The sequence below is a fragment of the Acipenser ruthenus genome, chromosome 1 (assembly GCF_902713425.1).
Source record: "Acipenser ruthenus chromosome 1, fAciRut3.2 maternal haplotype, whole genome shotgun sequence".
Lineage (NCBI taxonomy): Eukaryota > Metazoa > Chordata > Actinopteri > Acipenseriformes > Acipenseridae > Acipenser > Acipenser ruthenus.
The window spans coordinates 52,978,619-52,999,132 of NC_081189.1; the positions used below are offsets into that span (position 1 = coordinate 52,978,619).

At 42.8% G+C, this 20,514-nt stretch overlaps 1 protein-coding gene across 1 annotated transcript in view; it reads right to left on the reverse strand.

The window, feature by feature from the left end:
* Positions 1-13,484: 13,484 nt before the first annotated feature.
* LOC117421249 (PDZ and LIM domain protein 5-like) overlaps positions 13,485-20,514 on the reverse strand; it is a 134,231-nt gene continuing 127,201 nt past the window's right edge. Inside the window, exons 11-13 of the mRNA XM_059026137.1 lie at positions 20,193-20,313; positions 17,852-17,967; positions 13,485-17,390 (exon numbers count right to left, since the gene is read on the reverse strand). Coding sequence (XP_058882120.1) covers positions 17,313-17,390; positions 17,852-17,967; positions 20,193-20,313 — 315 coding nt within the window. The 3' untranslated portion in view covers positions 13,485-17,312. The remainder of the gene's footprint in view (positions 17,391-17,851; positions 17,968-20,192; positions 20,314-20,514) is intronic.

Sequence of the window (20,514 nt, forward strand, 5' to 3'; positions counted from 1 at the left end):
TCTGGTAGCGACACAGGTCCTGAAACCTGTGTTGCCGAGGAGGGGGCGGCGGAAACAGCTCCCGAGGCAGAAGCGGGCTCCGCAGGTAACATGGAGCCCATGCAGGCGACCCCCGCTGATGGGCCAGAGGGGGGGGAAGAACAACCCCTCCCAGAAAAAGAGCTGCCTCTGGCTCCCATCTCCGGGGAGGAGGCGGACTCGGCCCCCGAGGCAGGCGCGGGCTCCGCGGACAATGCGGAGCCCATGCAGGCGACCCCGGCTGAGAGGCCGGAGGGGGAGAAGAGCCCCCCCAACCAGAAAAAGAGCTGCCTCAGGCTTCCCTCTCTTGCGGCGACGGGGGTTCCGGCCCTTGTGCTGCCGCGGAGGGGGATAAGAAAACACCCCCTGAGGCAGACGTGGGCTCTGCGGAGCCCACGCTTACAATGGTCTCCAGAGCGCAGAAGGGAGGGGAAGAACCAGAGAGGGCAGAAGGTGGTGCCCTCGAGGTAGATCCCCTCCCCAAAGTGCAACGGGGCCAAGAAACCGGTCCCCGACCCAGCATCGGGGGGCCGGTTCCAGTCACCGAGGGGGCGCGGGAGGAGCCCCTGAAAGAACAACTGCCTCGGGCTTCCCTTTCCGGCGGCAACGAGGGCTCCGGCCCTTGCACGGCCGTCGGGGGGGGGGGGACGGGGGGGACATCGCCCGAGGCGGTCCCTGTGACTGATGCAGAGAGAGGGGAAGGACCCGAAAGGGTGTATCCCCTTTCTCTAGGGAAGGGAGAGGAAGTACTCGAAAGGGTGGATCCCCTTCCTTCGAGGGAAGAGGACGGGCCTGAGACCGTGCCTCGGACCTCAAAGGAGGGACCCAGACCGGAAACCAAACCATCTGGCTCGGCGGCGTACGCCGAGTGTGCGTCTGCGCCCCCGAAATCCAGGGTGCAGACGGTCCCTGCGAGGGTCCCTCTGCCGGTCTCTCCCGCCGCGTCCCCTGGGGGTGGGGCGCAGGGAGGACCGGTGAAGCTCAAGAAAAGGCACAACGCGCTCACCCACCAACGGGAGTGCGTTGTGCTTTACCATCGCGAGGGGGGCGATGGAGAGCTGAGGGAGAGGGAGGAGGATACCTAGTCCACGGGCAGCGTGGGCTCGGAGGTTCCGTCCGTCTCTCTCCCAGACATCCCTGTGGTGGAGCTCCACGAATTCTTGGAGGCCACTATCCACCGCAGGGACAAAGTAAAGCTGGCCCTGGACAAATGGGGGGACTTCCAGTGGATCTTACAGTCTGTGAGGTCCTTCCTCAGGGCCAGCCACGCCAATAAAACTTTGGGCTCGAACGTGCACATTCGGGCCCGCAAGTTACACGACCAGTTGGTGAGCATCGGGAGAACTCAGGATCTCCCGTGAGCGTCACCAACAACTCCTGACAGAAGATCATGTATCACATCGGTACTGTGAACGTCAACAGGTGTAGGGACCCTTTCCGCAGGGCCCAGGTAATCTCCTGCCTGAAAAAAGGGGGTTACTCTGTGTGCTTCCTGCAGGAAACCCACACGACCCCAGAGGCGGAAGCCAACTGGCTTCTGGAGTAGGGGGAGGAGAGTGTCGTTCAGCCATCTCACCGGCACCTCTTGTGGGGTGGCGACGCTCTTCTTCGGGTCCTTTCTTCCCACGGTACTCGATGTGGTAGACGTCGTGCTGGGCCATCTGTTACACCACCGGATCTGGGACGGCAACAGTATCGTTCACCTGGTGAACGTGTACGCGCCGTCCACGGGTCCAGCGAGGGTCCAGTTCTTTCGCCGGATGTCGACCTATATGAACAACATCAGCGCCGACGAGTGCGTGGTCCTCGGGGGTGATTTCAACTGCACCCTCGAGGCCGCGGACAGGGTGGGGGGCAAGAACACTACCCTCTCTCGTCGGCAGCACTGAGAGAGCTGACTGCTCAGCTTTCTCTGGTAGACATCTGGCGTTGGCATCATCCAGACGTCCCCGCCTTCACCTTCACCAGGGTGAGGGAGGGGCGGGTGTCTCAGTCCCGGATCGACAGGTTCTACGTCACCAGGAGCCACGCTCACTGCGTACGCTCCTCCAACATAAGGCCGGCGCCGTTCACGGACCACAACCTGGTGGCCGTGGCGGTGGCCCTAGTGCCAGTCGGGCACGCCTCCGCCTACTGGCACTTTAACAATGCCTTGTTGGAGGACGAGCGCTTTGAGCAGTCTTTCCGGGACTTTTGGACGGTCTGGCATGGCAGACGATCTCGCTTCCCCATGTGGCGTCAGTGGTGGGATGTGGGGAAAGCGCAGATCAAGATGTTCTGTCAGGAGTACACGAGGGGCGTGAGCAGGCGGAGGGACTCACGGATCGAGCGGCTGGAAAGGGAGCTGCTCGATCTGGAGAGCCGCCTGGCTCGCGGGGACCAACTCGAGCAGAGCGCGTACAAAGAGAAGAAGAGCACCCTGCGGGACCTGCAGCTCCAGCGGTCCCGTGGGGCGTTTGTGCGCTCGCGGATCCAGTTCCTTTGGGAGATGGACCGCGGCTCACACTTCTTCTACGCGTTGGAGAAAAAGAAGGGAGACCGCAGGAACATCACCTGCCTTCTGGCAGACGACGGCTCCCTTCTGACGGATCCGGAGAGCGTGAATGAGAGGGCCAGAGCCTTTTACTCTGACCTCTTCTCTCCGGATCCTGTTGACTCCAACGCGTGCAGGGTCCTTTGGGACGGGCTTCCCACGGTCGGCGAGGGCGTCAGGGAAGAGTTCGAGGGCCGACTGACCCTGGCCGAGCTCTCTGACGCTCTTAGTCTGATGCCCTACAACAAATCGCCAGGCATCGACGGGCTGACTGTAGAGTTCTTCAGAAAGTTTGGGGACTTGCTGGGGCCCACCTTTGTGTGGGTCCTGGTGAAAGCCTACGAGACCGGGGAGATGCCCCTTTCGATGAAGCGAGCGGTGATCATGCTGCTGCCCAAGAAGGGGGATCTCCGCTGCCTTAAGAACTGGCGCCCGGTCTCGCTGCTGTGCACGGACTACAAAATCGTGGCCAAGGCCGCCTCCCTGAGGCTCAAGTCCGTGCTGGCAGACCTGATCCACCCCTACCAGTCCTACACGGTCCCGAACCGGACGATCTTCGAAAACATCTTCCTGGTTCGGGACCTGCTGCACTACCGGTCGGTCGGTCGCCTTCTTGTCTCTCGACCAAGAGAAGGCGTTCGACCGGGTGGATCACGAGTATCTCTTTGGAACCCTGTGAGCATTCAGATTCGGGCCGAAGTTCGTCGGCCTCTTCCGAATGCTGTACGCCTCTGCCGAGTGCCTTTTGAAGGTGAACTGGTCCCTGACCCCGCCCCTCGTGTTCAGGAGAGGAAAACGTCAAGGCTGGCCTCTGTCCGGACAACTGTACGCGCTGTGCATCGAGCCCTTCCTCTGCCGCCTTCGCAGGAGGCTCACGGGGATGGCGCTTGGCGCGCCGGACACGAGGGTGGTCCTGTCGGCTTACGCCGATGATGTGCTCCTAGTGGCCTCCGATCTGGTCGATCTGGAGAGGATGCGGAGCTGCCAGAGCGTTTACTCTGCCGCGTCCTCTAGCAAGGATCAACTGGACCAAATGCTCCGGGTTGTTGGTAGGCCCCTGGCGGGTGGACTCCCTCCCTGCCGTGCTCCAGCAATTCCAGTTGAGCGCGGACAGCTTCAAATACCTGAGGGCCCCGCAGAGACCTCGGTCGCAGCCAACTGGGTGGAGTTGCTTTCCTTCAGGGGCAGGGCTCTGGTCATCAACCAACTGGTGGCGTCGATGCTCTGGCATCGACTCACCATCCTGAGCCCGCCCCGAGTTTATGGCCAGGGTCCAGTGGAAGTTGACGGACTTCTTCTGGGCCGGAAAGCATTGGGTGCTGAGCCTCCCTCTGGCCGAGGGAGGACAAGGGTTGGTGTGCAGCAGGACTCAGGTGCACACCTTCCGCCTCCAGACCCTGCAGAGATACCTGTGGGATCTCCTGGATCACCAACGCTCGGCGTGGCTGACTCCCGAGTCGCTGGTCACCAGGGCGACTCGGGGGACACTCAGAACGGCCCGCCGAGCGATCCGGGAGTGCAAAGCAGCTTTGCACCCAGACTCTGTCGGGTATCTCGAGGGGGTCCTCAGGACCGGGGAGCCATCGTCCCTCCCTACCCCCGGCTCTCCGGTCCTGCTGATAAAACCAAAGGATTGGGCTCCCCCTCAGCCTCCAGTGGGAGGCTTTGTACTCCCCGCTGGTCCCCAGAGGACCTGGGGACCTGGGATGGAGGGTGCTACACGGAGCGCTCGTGTCAGGAGAGGTCCTGCGTCACTTCACCGACTCGGACCCTGCATGCCCTTTCTGCGGTGAGTCCGAGTCGGTGTTCCACTTTTATTTCCTTTGCGCCAGGCTGCAGACGTTCTTTGTGTTCCTCAAGAACCTTTTGCTGCAGTTCTGGCTGCATTTTTCCCCTACCCTTTTTATTTTCGGGCACCCTGTTCGTGGCTCCACCAAGAAGAGGGACCTCCTGGTGAATCTGCTCCTGGCTCTTGGCAAACTTACCATCTACCAGACCAGGAAGCGTAAGATCACCGGGGAGGGTCTCTTTGACTGTGGGGCCATGTTCAGGGCCCTCCTTCGTTCCCGGGTGGCGTTGGAGCACGCCGACGCGGAGTCCACTGGCGACATGACGGCTTTTGTCGACCAGTGGGCTCTGGGTGGCGTGCTCTGTACCACCCCCCCTTTGTTTTGAACGTTTAATTTAACCACTGGCTTAGTTAATGGCCGGTTTTTGTTGGCCCCCACTTTTTGATTAGGGGGTGCCAAACTGAATCTTTTCACCGGCTGCCTTCGGGCAGCTGGTGCGCCAGCTACCAATAGGCAGCCGGCGCAGTTTGCTACCGGCCCTTAAATAGGCTGTACCCTTGAGCAAGGTACTTTACCTAGATTGCTCCAGTAAAAACCCAACTGTATAAATGGGTAATTGTATATGAAAAATAATGTAATTGTATGTAAAAAATAAAGTGATATCTTGTAACAATTGTAAGTCACCCTGGCTAAGGCTGTCTGCTAAGAAATTAATAATTAAGGGCAATATTTTAACAAGCAGTGTTGTAATACTGTACATAATGATATAATTCTGAAAATGCAACTTACCAAAAGATGAACTGAACTGCACAGGAACTGTGTTACATAATCATTTCCTTTATTCCGATTTCAAACGTGTTGCTTTCTCAATACAAGATGCATTGCTTTCTCAATACAAGATGCATAGACAGTGCTGTATAAAATCCCATGATGTACTGTATTTTTTCCATTATGACGTTGTACTGCCGAAACGGCCAAGAGACAGTTGTGCTCTTTTAACACATGAATTACACTGAATTATTTTGACCCTGAAAACATTAGCTTTTTTGTCATGGAAAAGACAACAGTGAGTACTGCACACATTGTGACTAGCCTGTGCAGCATGTCAAAATCGTCGGATAAGCAGCTGGAAGGTTAAAGTTTCTTAAAAGAAAAAAGTTTCGGTACCGGAGTACCTTCAAAATAAACCACAGGGAGATAAAGGTGAACAAACAAATATTTGTTTTCAGTTAATTATTTTCTGTTTCTCCACTTTGACAGTCTCAAAGCAAGAGATTCCCGGTGTTACGCAGAACTCTGTATCCCCGCATGATTCTATGCCTGTGCAGATGCAGTTTTTCAAAGCTGGACGTGGATGCGAGATATTCCTGTGCCCGAGTCCCGTTGTGTTCTCAAGCACTGCCACTGAGTTCTGCTGCAGTTTCCAACAAATATTGAAAACAAGACCAAACTAATTCTGTAGCAAAATAAAACCGCACATTTAACACCACTGATTTTATACAGTACGCTCAGCCTCCTGCGTTGCTCAATACACAAAACCTTTGATTAAAAGTAATTTTATAAAACTGTATTTCTTTTAAAACACATTTTATTTTATGTAAATACTGTTCTGAAACATCAAGCGTTCACGTTTAGCGATCGTGATCTATGCAGGCATCACATCGAAGGGGATACAGAATTCTATGAGGATACAGAAACCTGCCGGGATACAGAAATCTGTGTAACACTGGGCCACCTCCCCTCATCCTACGGAGACCCACCGAAGATGTAGCTGGTGCCGGCTGCTGCCTCCTTGGTCGCTGTCATTCTGACAAAGTGAGAGCTGGACTATGTGTACTAAAATAAAGGGTGTGTAACACGTGCAGCATTTTGCATGCTATGATGCCTTATTCGTGCATATTATTATATTCAGTGTTTAATTTGTAAATCGGGAGGTCCTGGAACACATAGTGAGCGCGAGCGGGGGGGGGGGGGGGTTGGGGGTTCTGAGGTACCGGAACGCATGAGAAAAAAAGTGACAAACACAATGTAGCCAGACAATGTAACTATAACCTGTGTTAAGGTGTCATCTTTAGCCTTGGCTACAATGCTTGCTGCCGCTAAATGGGCCTTGGTTCGGGCATGTTCAAAAACCTTTTTTCTGAGGGCTCTTTGTTGTTTTTTTTTTACGTCGGAGGCAGAGGACGTTACTGTACATTCCACCCACTCTTTTGCTAGTTTCATCCCACCAGTCTTTTCCGGACCCAAGCTCCCTATCTTTTTGCATGTTGTACAGCCCAGCTTAGAATTTTGCATGACAAGCCAGGGGTTATACGTTTGCTTTTACTTGAACTGAGCCTCCGTCCAAACTGCACTGTCCTCCCTAGTGATGTGTAGTTCACGAACGACTCACTAAGGTGAACGATGGGAATCAGATCAGAGTCCCCGTTGAATCTGTTCTTTTAATTCACCCTATGAACAGGCTGCGTGGCGCACAGGAGTCGAGTTACAAGCCTATCAAAAGTCATGAAATGATTCCTTACCTCTCGAGTCTGGCTGATTTGTTCATTGTAACAAGGAAACTGGGTTGTCTCTCAGCTCGTTGAGTTATGAAACTGAAGACCGTATGTGCCATGTTGGATCCAAATTCCCGCTTACTTAGTGCATGATAAGAACTCTGTGTGAGCCAAAATGGCGTCAGTTACATCCTCCAGACCATAGCTATATATCTATGATCCAGACGGTGTGAACTTTCTAGAGTGCTGCTTCACACTGTCAGAAACTCAGATGACAAGTTTGTGCACCATAATTTTATTTTTTATTTTTCTTACAGTTCTTCTTAGTTTCCTATGTACGTTGTGCCTTCAACCTTGTGTAAGTCTGCCAAACCCTTTGCAGGCACGGGAACCTGTTTGCTTTGCAGGGAGCCAAGCTTATTGTACGCAAGGCTTGGAAGGTTACTCAATACACTACTCTGCATAAGTACATTTAAAATTTAATGAAACAGTGCCTCAAAATCTGTTATATTTTTAAAATGTATTCCTGGAGGCTTTGCTGGCCTGAACGTGCTCTGGTGACGGCTGAACCTGCTGTCTTTCAATACATCAACTAAGACTGTGCCAAGTGGAAGTCTTTCCGGGATCGTGCTTATATGTGTGTATATGTATATATATATATATATATATATATATATATATATATATATATATATATATATATATATAGGCCACAATGCAACTGAAAACTATTCTTTTTATGGACTTTGGGTTGTTGTGCACAACAGGGTTTTTTTCTTGAAATGACTGTACCATGAGTGTTACATATTACAGATACAGTGATACTGAACTACCTCAGTATTATTAAATGAAGCTATAAAACTACATGTGTTTGGTACTAATTATTAACAGATTCACAGCCCAAAGAAATTATTTATTTAGAACCCAGGTTACTTTATTATAGTGATCCATGACTCGAAGTACAATTTGTGTCCCTATCAATTGGTGAGATTAGGGTTACAAAGTGTTTTGTTTTTTGTTTTTTGTTTGAATCTCCAGGGATGGAATTTGGTTGTAGGCAATCGAAATAAACAGAGAACTCCTACTTAAACATTCAGAAACTATTGTTGTTGTCTCTGACACTAACTCATTAATACTTTAAGGACTGTGATTGTGTGAACACGATCATACTGAAGTGTCATTCTGGGCCTGTGATGGGGTAAACACAATAAAAATCACGCTTCGTTTCTTTGACTTACTGGGTCACGCAGTACAGCTTGTTAACACATTTCATTGGATAGGGGAGGAATTGAACTTCACTGCCTATTTGTTTGCTTTTTCATGTGATGCCACTGAGGTGGGCATTTCATTTTTAAAGGGCAGAGGCAAAAAAATGACAGGAATTTGTTTAAATTTAGAAAAACAGGGAAACACTGGAAATCCGATGTACTTGACTTATAGTTATATTAAAACATTTATTCTGTCTCGTGTTTTAATATATATGTTTTTACAACATTTATAAATATCAAGAAACGAGTGGATTAAGCAGCTCATGTTTCAGGAACTACATTTATCAGGTATGTTTTTTTGTGCATTCCTTATTACTGATAATAATGGAGTAAAGAACCATTATTTTATTTATAAATATTTATTTTGAGAAAATAATTGAGCAGTGTCCATTATTGCTTATAAAGACCCTGGGAATAAACATTTATTATGGCATTGCAATCACGCAGGTGAAACAGTGTCTTGTAATTTGCCCAAATATTAATATTTTTCAACAAAACTTTCAGGAAGTATTGCAAGGTCCCTCGGGTCATAGAATAGCCTATTTTTATACATGTATCTCTAAGCAAAATACATAGAATACATAATAACAAAGAAATACTATAAACTATTTTTTGTGAATTGTTATAGGAATAGGATCAACTATAGCCAAAAAAAAAACCCTGGTCCTGGTGGAGCATCCCACTGAAAAACGCTTGGTCCTAAAGGGTTAAGCAGTGCTGCTTGTGAGTGTGGGTTTTCACGTGTCAACATTTAAAAAACAAATATCAATCCCACCTATCAGCCTCAGGCCTTTCTGCCCTGATTCATATTCATATGTGTAAGATGAGCAATGAAACCTTTGATCCTGAACCCAGCATCCTTGACAGGGGTAAAAATCGTTTTGAAGGTTTAGCACCAGAGAGCCTACTGTTACTAAATTATTAAATACCGCCCTTACAACTTCTTACACCACACAAACCTTCTCTCTTGTGTATGTGGATGAGTGTGGGTGGGTCATTTGAGTAGTGCAGACCCAGTGAGAAACTATCATCATCTATGGTTGCTAACGAATAAAATAAATAAATATTAATTATAACAATAAATGAAACATGTCTACTGGCGTCAGAATTTAATGTACCGGTATTTCCTGCCCTAAAGCAGGGGGTGATTAGGGAGGAGTCAGCTGGCTAAGCAGTGTTGTTCTCGCTTGTTTGATACGTCGCAAGATCCTTTTCATCACGTGTGCTTGGTGATATTAAAAATGTCCGTGGACGCGGTGAAACAAAAGATAGCGCAGGGTTATATCATGTACTGGATAACAGACGTAAATCAGAAGTGTGGAATTATTTTGGAATCACAGCAAATGAAAATAATAAACATGTGACTGCATCCGTTGCTTGTTAAACCTGTCGTTATGTTTTTGTGTATGACAGCCACAAAACTGGCACATCTCTGCGAAAGCACAGGTGTAGCTCTCTTTCAACTGGTGGCACGAAAGGAATAGACAGGTATTTTTATAGTAAAGTAAGTAGAGATAATCAATATGTTACAATGTTAAAATATATCCAGACCACTCGAGAAAGCTACCACGCTGTATAGCATATTGTATAAACAATCTGTGGAGAATGGTAGATATATCTGAGTGTGAATGTGAGAGTGTGAGAGAGTTGATGCAGGCAGTAGGTAAAAGACAAACACTTGCGGGTTTGGGTCGGGTTGCAGGTCGTATTAAAGCGGGTCGGGTCGGGTCGCAGGTAAGAAGACGGTGTTGCGGGTCCAGGTCGAAAGCGTATCGTAAAAATCAGACCCACGCAGAACTCTGACCTCTAGTGTTCTTTTTGAGGTATTACGAGAGTTTCGTATGCAGACGGACCGACTTCATTTTGGTAAAAATAGTGGAATGTAATGGAAAAGGTGAAAGCTATTCAACATCCTGTGTATGTAAGGAAACATACTGTTGAGGTTGGTGTTATAAATCTTCATTGTACATATATTGTGGTCATTTTTGCTATGGGTCCACAGGGATCTTAATTCCATATTAGAATAGTGTTTCAGTCTGTATTAACGAAAGCAACGCCATTGCAATCACTCCTTCAGTCAGGGATGAGTGTGAAGGGGTTAGGTTGTTCATTTGTAAAAATATTATTTTATAATAATAGCTGATTTAAATGGTTTTAACGTGATTATTAATACATTGTAATATTGGATGGGAAATGTTTATTTTGATTATTTTTATTAATGTAATTAGATTAATTTTGTTGGGGAAAATTACACTACACCAAAGTTTTATAAATTAAAAATACTACATTTCATTGGTATTAAATATAGTAAAGGGTAATGGGAATGACAACAATATATAAAGTGATGTTTGGGGGTGAATTGCATTGAAAACGTGTTTAAATATTATACATTTTTTTCTGTTTGGGCCTAACCACATGTGCGTGTGGATAATGCATATGAATGAAGGCTATGGGGATGCAGCGTGCGCTGTGTAAAAGAGGTCTAGCACACGTACGCAAGCTGGTATTTTATTTCTTTATTTTAATAGTATGTTTGTATGAAAGGTGATTGGTTTTCTCTCTGATTTACATAGGTGGCTGCATCGTGAGTGGCGACTATTCATTTCTTTCATGTATTGTTTACAACACAGGTAAATTCATCTATGTATAATTTTTTTATTATCCTCTTTAGTCCTTTTATTTATAATTCTTTCCCATAATGTATGTTTTGTATATATGTTTGTGAATGTTTAAATATGTATTTATGTTATTTGGTGTAGTAAATGTTATGCAGATTATATTTTGGTTTAATATTGTATAGTCTGTATTTAATGATGTTAAGTCAACTAACCCTAGATTGGCACTAAACTGAGTTTTATTTTATCCACGTTGGTGCATTTGATCCACAATGTCTCGAATAAACCATTGAGGAGGAGATCGCGCAAGAGGGACCGTCGTTGTCGTCAAGACAGAGACGGAGGCAACGCCATTTTGCTTTGTGTTACTGAAGGCACCCTGCTTTCATAATCTACACAAACCCTTGACAGTTGGGTTTAAATATTGATAATTCACCTTCCAATGCTGTTCAGAAAATTGAGAGAAGCCATTACTGACTACCCCCAGATAAAGAAAAACAAAAAAGAGGGCTACCTCTGCAAAAAGAGTCACCCTGCTCGACTGCTTTTAGCTACACAAATAACACGAATACTATCTGCTGTGCTTGACACAGTCCTAGGAGAAAATGGAGAAGGAACACATGCTCACACACAGCCTTATGTGGGGAGGTGCACCCAGAAGTGAAAACGTCATCAACTTCCGGGGTCACAGTGATCAATGTAATCTCGTCTCTGTTGGATCATGGGAATTGGAGTTCATGCATGGAGTTTGGTTTCATCTGGTAGAAATCTTTGTTTTAAAGTCAGTAGTGTTACAATGCCTTAGTCATTTCACATGAATTGTGAAACTGTACCCAACCCTCAACACCTTTTCTGTCATTAATCAACAAACTGATTCCCTTATTGACTGACATACTTTCAGCCAGTTACATGCCTTGACCCGGAATAATTGCCGAGGTAAAATGATTTAGGAAGTGAAACAGTAACAGACTTCCTGAGAGTAAGGAATGGAAACTAATCATTTTCAGTTATGATTTAAAGTTAATGTATGTTTTTTCTTTCAACTGAACATTTGTGTGTATTTACAGAGCAAATGAAAGTCCATGACAGGTAACATGTATGCAATTATGTTGTTAGATACAATCACTAAGTACATTTTTAATAACTTGCAGAAGGAACTCATTGGTACTAATAGAAATGGTCACCTGCTCTTACAACCAATACAGTGAATTACAGAAGATCCAAGAATAAGTCTTCACCAATGTAAGCAGTTTATTCCCTTTGGTGACTGCTTAAAATTAGCGAAGGCTTATCCTTGGATCTTCTGTAATTCACTTTACTGGTTTCTACGAGCATGTGGTCTTTTCTGTTAGTACCAATGCGTTCCTTTTGGTTATTACAGTTGGGTTTTTGCATGGGATTTTTTTTTTTTTATACATTCAATTGCTTGCAATGCAGCTAAATAATTGACACTAACTCTTCTTTCCCGCAACGTTTCTGTTGAGAGAAGCAGAGATCAATAGAATCTTGATGCTTTTCAGTTGTTAACCACAAGATGCCAGTAAACCACATCTACCTTTTCAATTGTTGGTTACTGTCATATACTTTCCGAACATCTTTTCAAATACATCGAGCTTTAATTTTTATTTTGGGAGTTAGAATTTGATTAATTTCAAGTCTGGTCCAGTAACCTATGGAAGATACTAAACATAGTCGACCTGTGGTAAGTGTGCTATTTACACCTCCTTGATGATATGACATGTAAAATGTGTGCCTACCCATCTACTTCTTTCTGGCACAACTATCAATTTCAAAAATATTATTTTGATGTCATTGGAAACTACTTTATTTTCCTATGAAGAAATATAGTCTAAGCCTATACAGTTGGCAGTAAAGCTTTATGAAAACACTGCTAACCACATTTCTATTAAAGTCAACAGGTGCAATCTTACTGAAAAAAAATCTAATAAAAAAATTAAAATCATGGGACTCCATATTCTGAAGCCCTAAAGGGGACGTCTGGTTTGGACTCTTGAACATACAATTACAACATCTATAACACATTTAACATACAGCATACTGTGTTTGGTGTTTACATGTATTGTCCTGACTGATCTACAACACACAGGTCTTGATATATCTGCTGCCCCTAAGAAATCATGTTATACCTGTTTTCAGGGAATTAAACATTGTTAAGCTCCAGTGTTAGTGTGTATGTGTGTGTATATATATATATATATATACATACATATATATATATATATATATATATATATACATATATATATATACATATATATATATATATATATACATATATATATATATATATATATATACATATATATATATATATATATATATATATATATATACATATATATATATACATATATATATATACATATATATATATATACATACATATATATATATATATATATATACATATATATATATATATATATATATATATATATATATATATTTTCCAGAGATAAAAGGACCATATTTTGAAGAAAATGTAAAGGCAAAGCCGTTTTCTGAAAGTAATAAAGTAACACCAGCAACAACCAATTTAGCTGCAGGTAGGAACAGTAAATTATTGTTCCGATTAGTATCTTGTTAATTTTATACAGTTTTCAATATTATATTCCTCAGAAAATGTGTCTTTGCTTCCAAACAGAGACTTCAACAGAAACATGTTTTGGCTACTATTGAGGTGTGCTTGCTAACAAGCCATTGCCTCCACCATTTAATAAGCATAAAGACAAATTCACAGTCAATTTCAAGGATTACCAAACCAGTTTATTCGTAATAACTTGTGCACAAAGAGAACAATATGTTGATCACATTTCTGGTATACATTGATAGGAACATCCCTTTTTAATTAAAATATATACCACTCTCATTGCACATTCTATACGTTCAGACATTTTCAAGGCAAAGGATTACTAACAAACAGTGGAAGACAAGATAAAGAAAAAAAATGATACAGTACTACACATCTGTGATTAAAGGACTGTTGTAATACCAGCTGAAAACTAAAAATAGACCTAACAATACTGATGTGGTCATGTTAAGTAGGCAAAAACAAGCATAAATATATACATCATATTTGTCCACCAAACTTTTTTTTTTTTAATTACTTTTATGTATAGAACGATTATATTCCCAGGAACCAGTGTACATCCCTAAGAATCATAAAACAACCCCTAACCCTAAGTACGTTAGGTTATTATCATAACCCTCGTTTCCCTGAAATAGAAATGTAACCATTACCTCATTGGTATTAATCCTTTGATACCGTCTAACCTGCATAGATATTATAAAGCTGTATATTACAAAGTAAGCGTCTTTTAAGTCCACCGTAGTGAACCAGTCGCCTGGCCTTATTGACTGCAACAACTGCTGCATGGTTAACATTTTGAACCTCTGTCGACTCAGACATGGGTTGACCTGTCTGAGATCGAGGATTGGTCTGAGGCCACCATCCCGTTTGGGCACCAGGAAGTACCTGGAGTAAAAACCTTCTTACAATTGAAGAGGATGAACTGTGCAACTAGCCCGCTTCTGCAACGGGGCTGTCACCTCCTGAGACAACACCAATGTGTCTCACGGATCAGCGACTAATGTTGTAGTCACTCCCCAAAATGGAGGAGGATCGTGTTTGAATTGCAGAGAACAGCCGGTCTGTACAGTATTGAGCACCCATGTGTCCGAGGTGCATTGACGCCAGTACTCCAGGTGACTCCCTGAAAAGGGGCCCTGGGCCTGTGGCAGCAAATTACTAGGGCTGCTGCTTTGTCGGAGGCTTAGCCTGAGGCTTTTGCCTTTGCACTTGACAGCGGAACTTACTGAAGCTTCCCATTTGCGCAGCCGAGGTTCAGTTGTAAATACGGTACAAACGGTACCAACAGATCGAAACCAAAGGAAAGCCTACTGGTAGAGCCCTAACAGTGTTCACACTAACTCTGCAAGCAGATCTTAATGTGGTACAGAGACACTGTTGGGAAAAAGCTGCAAGCAGATTGAAAACAATTTCTTCTCACACAAAACAGTAATCAAACAGTAATATATTTTTTATAATCCAAAACCATTTTTAATTTTACACTTCAACCGAAGCTAGCAGCTTACGAGAGAGCACCAGCAGCCAGCTTAAGGCGTTCGATCCCGGGGAAGGAGCAGCAGAGCTGCCGGCTTCACGCAGAGCACAAGGCCGCTGAGGGACTACTGAACAGCCACGGCTGAGTGCACAATATGTGACGTAATTTTGACTAAAACACATAAAAACAAATCGCAATAGGTGATAAACACAAGCAAACAATCAGTGTCACTTACCTGTTTGTAGATCTCTCTCTCTCAGGTTGGTGAAAGGAAAAATGAAGACGTTTTGAGTGTCAGCAGTCTCTTTTATGCCCTCGGGGGTGGGCGTGACTGCGTCACTGGCACTACATGTAGCTTTGGAATATCTATTCAGGTTCAAAGGATTAATACCCATGAGGTAATGGTTACATTTTTGTACTTGAAAGGGAATCATAAAACAAACCCTAACCCTAAGAATCATTAAAAAATCTTTGTTTACCTACCCAGAAAGCAATAATATGGCAAATTTACCAGTCAGCATTTTGACCTCCATCAAAAAAATATTTTTTCCCCCCCCCAAAGACTTTTATTGCACCGGTACCAAACTGGAAACTAATAAAAACTAAGCATCCCCAGGTGCATGATATCAGCAGAATGGCATCTGTACTTTAATGATTGGTAAATATGAAGTAAAATGGATACCGTAATTGACTGGATGTACTGTGTCATACACCAGAAACATACAGTCAAGTATCAGGTCAGATGTACATTTCAAGTTCAACAACAAATTTAGCATGCAGTGTTATATACAAGTCACTACCTCAAAAAGATTTGTAACTGTCATGTTATTTTTTCTTGTAAAATAACCACAGCTGAACTTCACCAAGAAAGTAATATAATACAGTTGTGTACTGAGTATGAAGCCAAAATTGTAAAGTGTTCTGATATTATGATCTATTATTATCATCACATGACCACAGCTATCTTGGCAGACTAAAACATACTGGCTTTCTGTAATACCTTGAAAGTAAAAAATTGTAGGCCCCACTTTTGTTCAACGTTTACCAATCCAATACCAACACAAACTACTGATGATATCTCTAATGTTCCACATCCATTATTACATCTTATGTGCAATTCAAATATATTTAACCTTTTTCATTTGCCTATAACAAAGAACTGTAAGTTAACTGTGCTTACATACCAAATAAAAATACACCAGTTATGTACATAGTATTCCCTTGCAGTTTGTGAAACAATTTGGTTATTGGGTCACTTATCAGTAAAAGCTACACAATCCTGACATACCTGTTGCATTAGACACATATTAATGCTTTTAAAATCTACCTTAAAGACCTACTTTTATAGAAAGGCATTTTTATGACTTTTTATCTTATGTTTTGTTTGTTTGTAAAGCGCTTTGAGATGTTGCTTTTAAAAGGCGCTGTATAACAAAGATTATTATTATTATTATATAAAAATATATTTCAACTGTGTATTTTTTAAAGCATTTCTAAACATAGACTTCATTCTGGTATGTACTGAGTGTACGTATGGCAGAATTAGTGTTTATTTACTGCATAATGACCCTATACAATGATTCATTGCAAGCTATGAAAATTACCATTTTACTGTTACATACAATATTTAAGTTAAATAAACCCCAGCAGCCTCTCTTGATAATACCATGTACCTTCTTTATACATTTAACTAAATATGTGGTATAACTCAACAAACCCTCTTCCTCTTTGAACATAGTTATTCATATAAAAATTCAAACAAAAAAATATATATTTGAACAGTTGATTTTCATGCTGAGCACAAAGAGATAACATTGTATTTCTGCCCCCTGTTCAGTTTTTAATGTGAATATAGCGTGAATATAGCGTGCTAAAAAAAAAAAAAAAAAAACACAAATTCCATTGTTAACACAACACTGTCCCATGGTTCCTGTGTACAATGTATGCATCTACTTAAACCGTAAAAAATAAAACAGATTAAAAGGAACCCATTTTATGCCTTTAATAAAAATAAAAAAATCAGGATGGTACAGTATATATTGGTACCACATTTTTAGAATTTTTCATTGTCACTGTTATCATTAATGCTTCATTATATTATATTGATGCTCTTGTTTTAATAATATTACATGCTATTTTGAACACTCCCACCACCTTTTTTTTTTTTCACCCATGGAATGTTCTCCCACCACCTTTTTACTACAGAATATAAGAACTTGATATATGTATATGGTACACATCATCTTTCCCTTGCATATAAACCAACTGTTACTTTCGATTAGTACAGGAGAGGTGAGGGAATGGAGATGTGTAGTCCCCCACATCAACATCATAGCCCTTAAAACAAAGAAAAACAGCACAATCCCAAATAACATATCCCTAATCAAGACCTATACAATACATGCATGTTTTTATTTTTGTAAATATCATCAGCTGATGAATTAATTATCTTGTATTTTCTTCTTGTTGATAGCAGACTCAAAAGAGTCTAGACCATTAAAAGTTAATTTAATGGGCATGTTTCTTGCATAAGGGCTTTTCCTTTTTTGAGAAAAAAGTCTGACCCTCCAGATTTGTAGAACATACCTGGAACAAAAACAATTGTGGTAAGTTTCAACAAACTTTCAGAAGTGTAGGGGGCACAGTACACTTCTGGTCAACTAAATATACAAAGTGATTCAGAAGTCACTGGATAAATGAGAAGAACACTTATTTACGCAAAATAATCCAGATTTCAGGACATTGTCATCTAGCCAAGGAAGGTCAATCTGTACATACAAGGTTAACTATCAAGCAAGCCCCATAATCAGGATTTTACTGCAGTTAGAAAACATTTTAAATCTCTAAATTAGTTTTAATTAACCTTTCAATGTTTTGTTTTCCTTCTACTTGTTTCTTTTTTAAGATAGATATTCTATCTGAAAGCTCTGCATTCAATTGATTTTTGTAAAAGAATTACAGAGTTTTTCTAGGACTTTGCGTATGAGCCTGTATACTGGAGCTCAGTATGGCTTTCAAAAAAGCAATAAAAGATTGTTTCTACTTACAGAACACACAAAACAGGTGTCATGCCAAGTATATCCCAAGGCTTCCAGGAACTTATCTCCAGCTTCAATGGGGAAGTCACAACCATGGCAGCTTGTACCAAACATGTTATAATAATCTGGAGAGAAATAAGGAAACACAGTTTGCAAACAAGCTGAAATCCCTCAAAAACCATGGCCAATTTTAACATGCAATGATTACAACTAAAAACACGTGTACACTGTTTGGGTCATTTAGAACATTTGACGCAATGTTGCCATGGAATAGGGAAGATACTCAAGATTTTCCAAGTAATTCCCTTTATCATAATTTAACTTGTTAGGTATTAATTAAATGGAATAAAACAAGGACATGGCATACAACCCAATTACAAGCTAGTAACCGCTTGTATGACTGTAATGTTCAACATAACATTAAGATAGCCAAAATGGCTGCCAAATAGACATTTAAAGTAGAAGGAGATTTCCCTTCATCAAAAAGGTCTTGTAAAAATTGCAGTACAACTGCCATAGGGCGTGTCGACAAGCACCACGTCTGGAACATGCCCAATATGGGTAACAGGTGGAGGCTGCCCTGGCATTTTGCAGGGTGTCAATCACCCTGTTCGATAACCCCAGATGGCTCGATGCCCAGATGTAGCCGTTCAGGGGCCAAACCCTGAGCTGCAGGCTCGATGGGTTGGGGTGCCACAGAGTGCGTCGCGTCGGCAGTTCCCACTGTGAGCTTGGTAAGCTACAAGAATGCTGTTGTAGCTTCCCAGTCTTGCAGAGAAAGCGCTAGCTGTGTAGACTTTCTTTAGAATGATCTCAGTCACTCTGCATTGCTTGTTCGGGCATGCTGCGTCCTTGGAAAGCAAGGACAAGTTAGCAGGCTGAACAAGTGCAGCAATAGAGGCCTCTACTGGCAGAAAATGGGTAAGACCCAGCTTGTCCACATCAGAAACTCTATACAGAGAGTCCATTGGACGGGAAACCGCCACAGCTGTGGCCGGGTGTGCCCAGGTGGACTGTAACTCATACAGGAAATCCGGGTGAATCGGAGGGGCAGCAAGAAGAACTGTCGGCTGCTCATCATAAATAGAGCGTCTTTCAGTGTGTACCATAGGCCAGGGCACCTGTAACACTGCAGTCGCCACTGCATTAAGGGCATAAGCTCGGCTGAAAGTGAGAGCTGTGCCACAGGCATTTTAGACTCCTCATCATCTGACAGGAGGACCAGTTGATCATCCATTTTATTTTTTAACCTCTCTGTAGGAATAAAAAACAGAAAAGCAATATATACACACCATTGGAAACGAAAACGAAACCACACGGTCCACAAAATAGTCTTATATTTATTTATATGTAGTAGATACACGATAATGTTGCGAAAAATACAATTTTATATGCGCCGACTGGAGCGAGTCAGTCTAATACAGGGAGGGACGACTACTCGAGCTGCAGGCCTCCCACGGGACACAAGGCCGCCGTGGGACTAACCTAGCACAGACTAAAAAACAACAAATACAGCTCAAAATTATTTTTTACTTCAGCGATTCTGTGATAAATAATATATATAGCACTTAAAAACTAATTAAAAGCACTAACAAAGTATATGGAGAAGAAAAAATACATTTATCTGGTCTCAGGAGTAATCAGCTTGGCTGAAAAAAGAAAACGGCGACGATTGTAGGGGTCGCTGCTGTCTTATGGTTGCAGGGCGGAGCCTCAGCAGCGCCACCCTGTTCCAGCGAGAATCTTTGGTATAGAGTTTTCAGTTCGGGTGTCTTAAAGGGAAACACCCATTTTGTAATGGTTAATATTCCCTACTTGAAAGGGAACCTCCAACGTGTTAATTACACAACACAAAACAAAGTGTCCCCTCATTTCCCCTTGTCTGCACAACTGAGTACCAATCAATAACAATTTGACAATGTGATTTAATATAGAACATGTTGTGATCAAACTAAATGTTTTATCTGTGACTATTTGTCTTACCTTTCTTTTTTATATAAAATTATTTTCATTTCACTTCCTGATTATCACTTTCAGTGGCATTTGCTAGTTTTGTAATTTTTTTTTGTCTCAGTTTATGGCCGAACTGCTGTATGGCAGTAAAAATGTCAGCACCCTGGGTGAAAGGAAAATTAGCTTCTAAGTGGCTTTTAAATCATTCAATATATAAGTATACCGCCATTGATTGGTACTCAATTGTATAGGTGAGGGAAGGGCAACTACTTTTCGAATGTCTGTACAGCCCTAATCGTGGGATTTCAGATAGACAGTGGAATTAATATCAAAATAAACCATTAAAGAATTCCTCTTGACAAATTGGTCCTGTGTAGGGAGCAGAGGTATGCTTTACCTCGCTCACAGTAGGGCTCCCCATCCTCCAAGTGGAAGACATTGTTGCGGATTGGCTGATGACAAGACGTACACAAGAAACAGTGGACATGCCAGGTCTGCTTCAGAGCATTGATAATTTCCTGAAGAAAAAAAAAAGTAAACACATTTACAAAATTAACAGCATTGAAAAAGTTTGTACTAAAATGTACAGTACTACTATCACAGCTATAAATACAAAATTAAGAACTATCATCAAAATTAAAAAGTAGATTATTAGTGAATCCTTTAAGAACAGTCAACTCAAATGCATTATAAAAGAACATTAATCTTTTTTCTATACA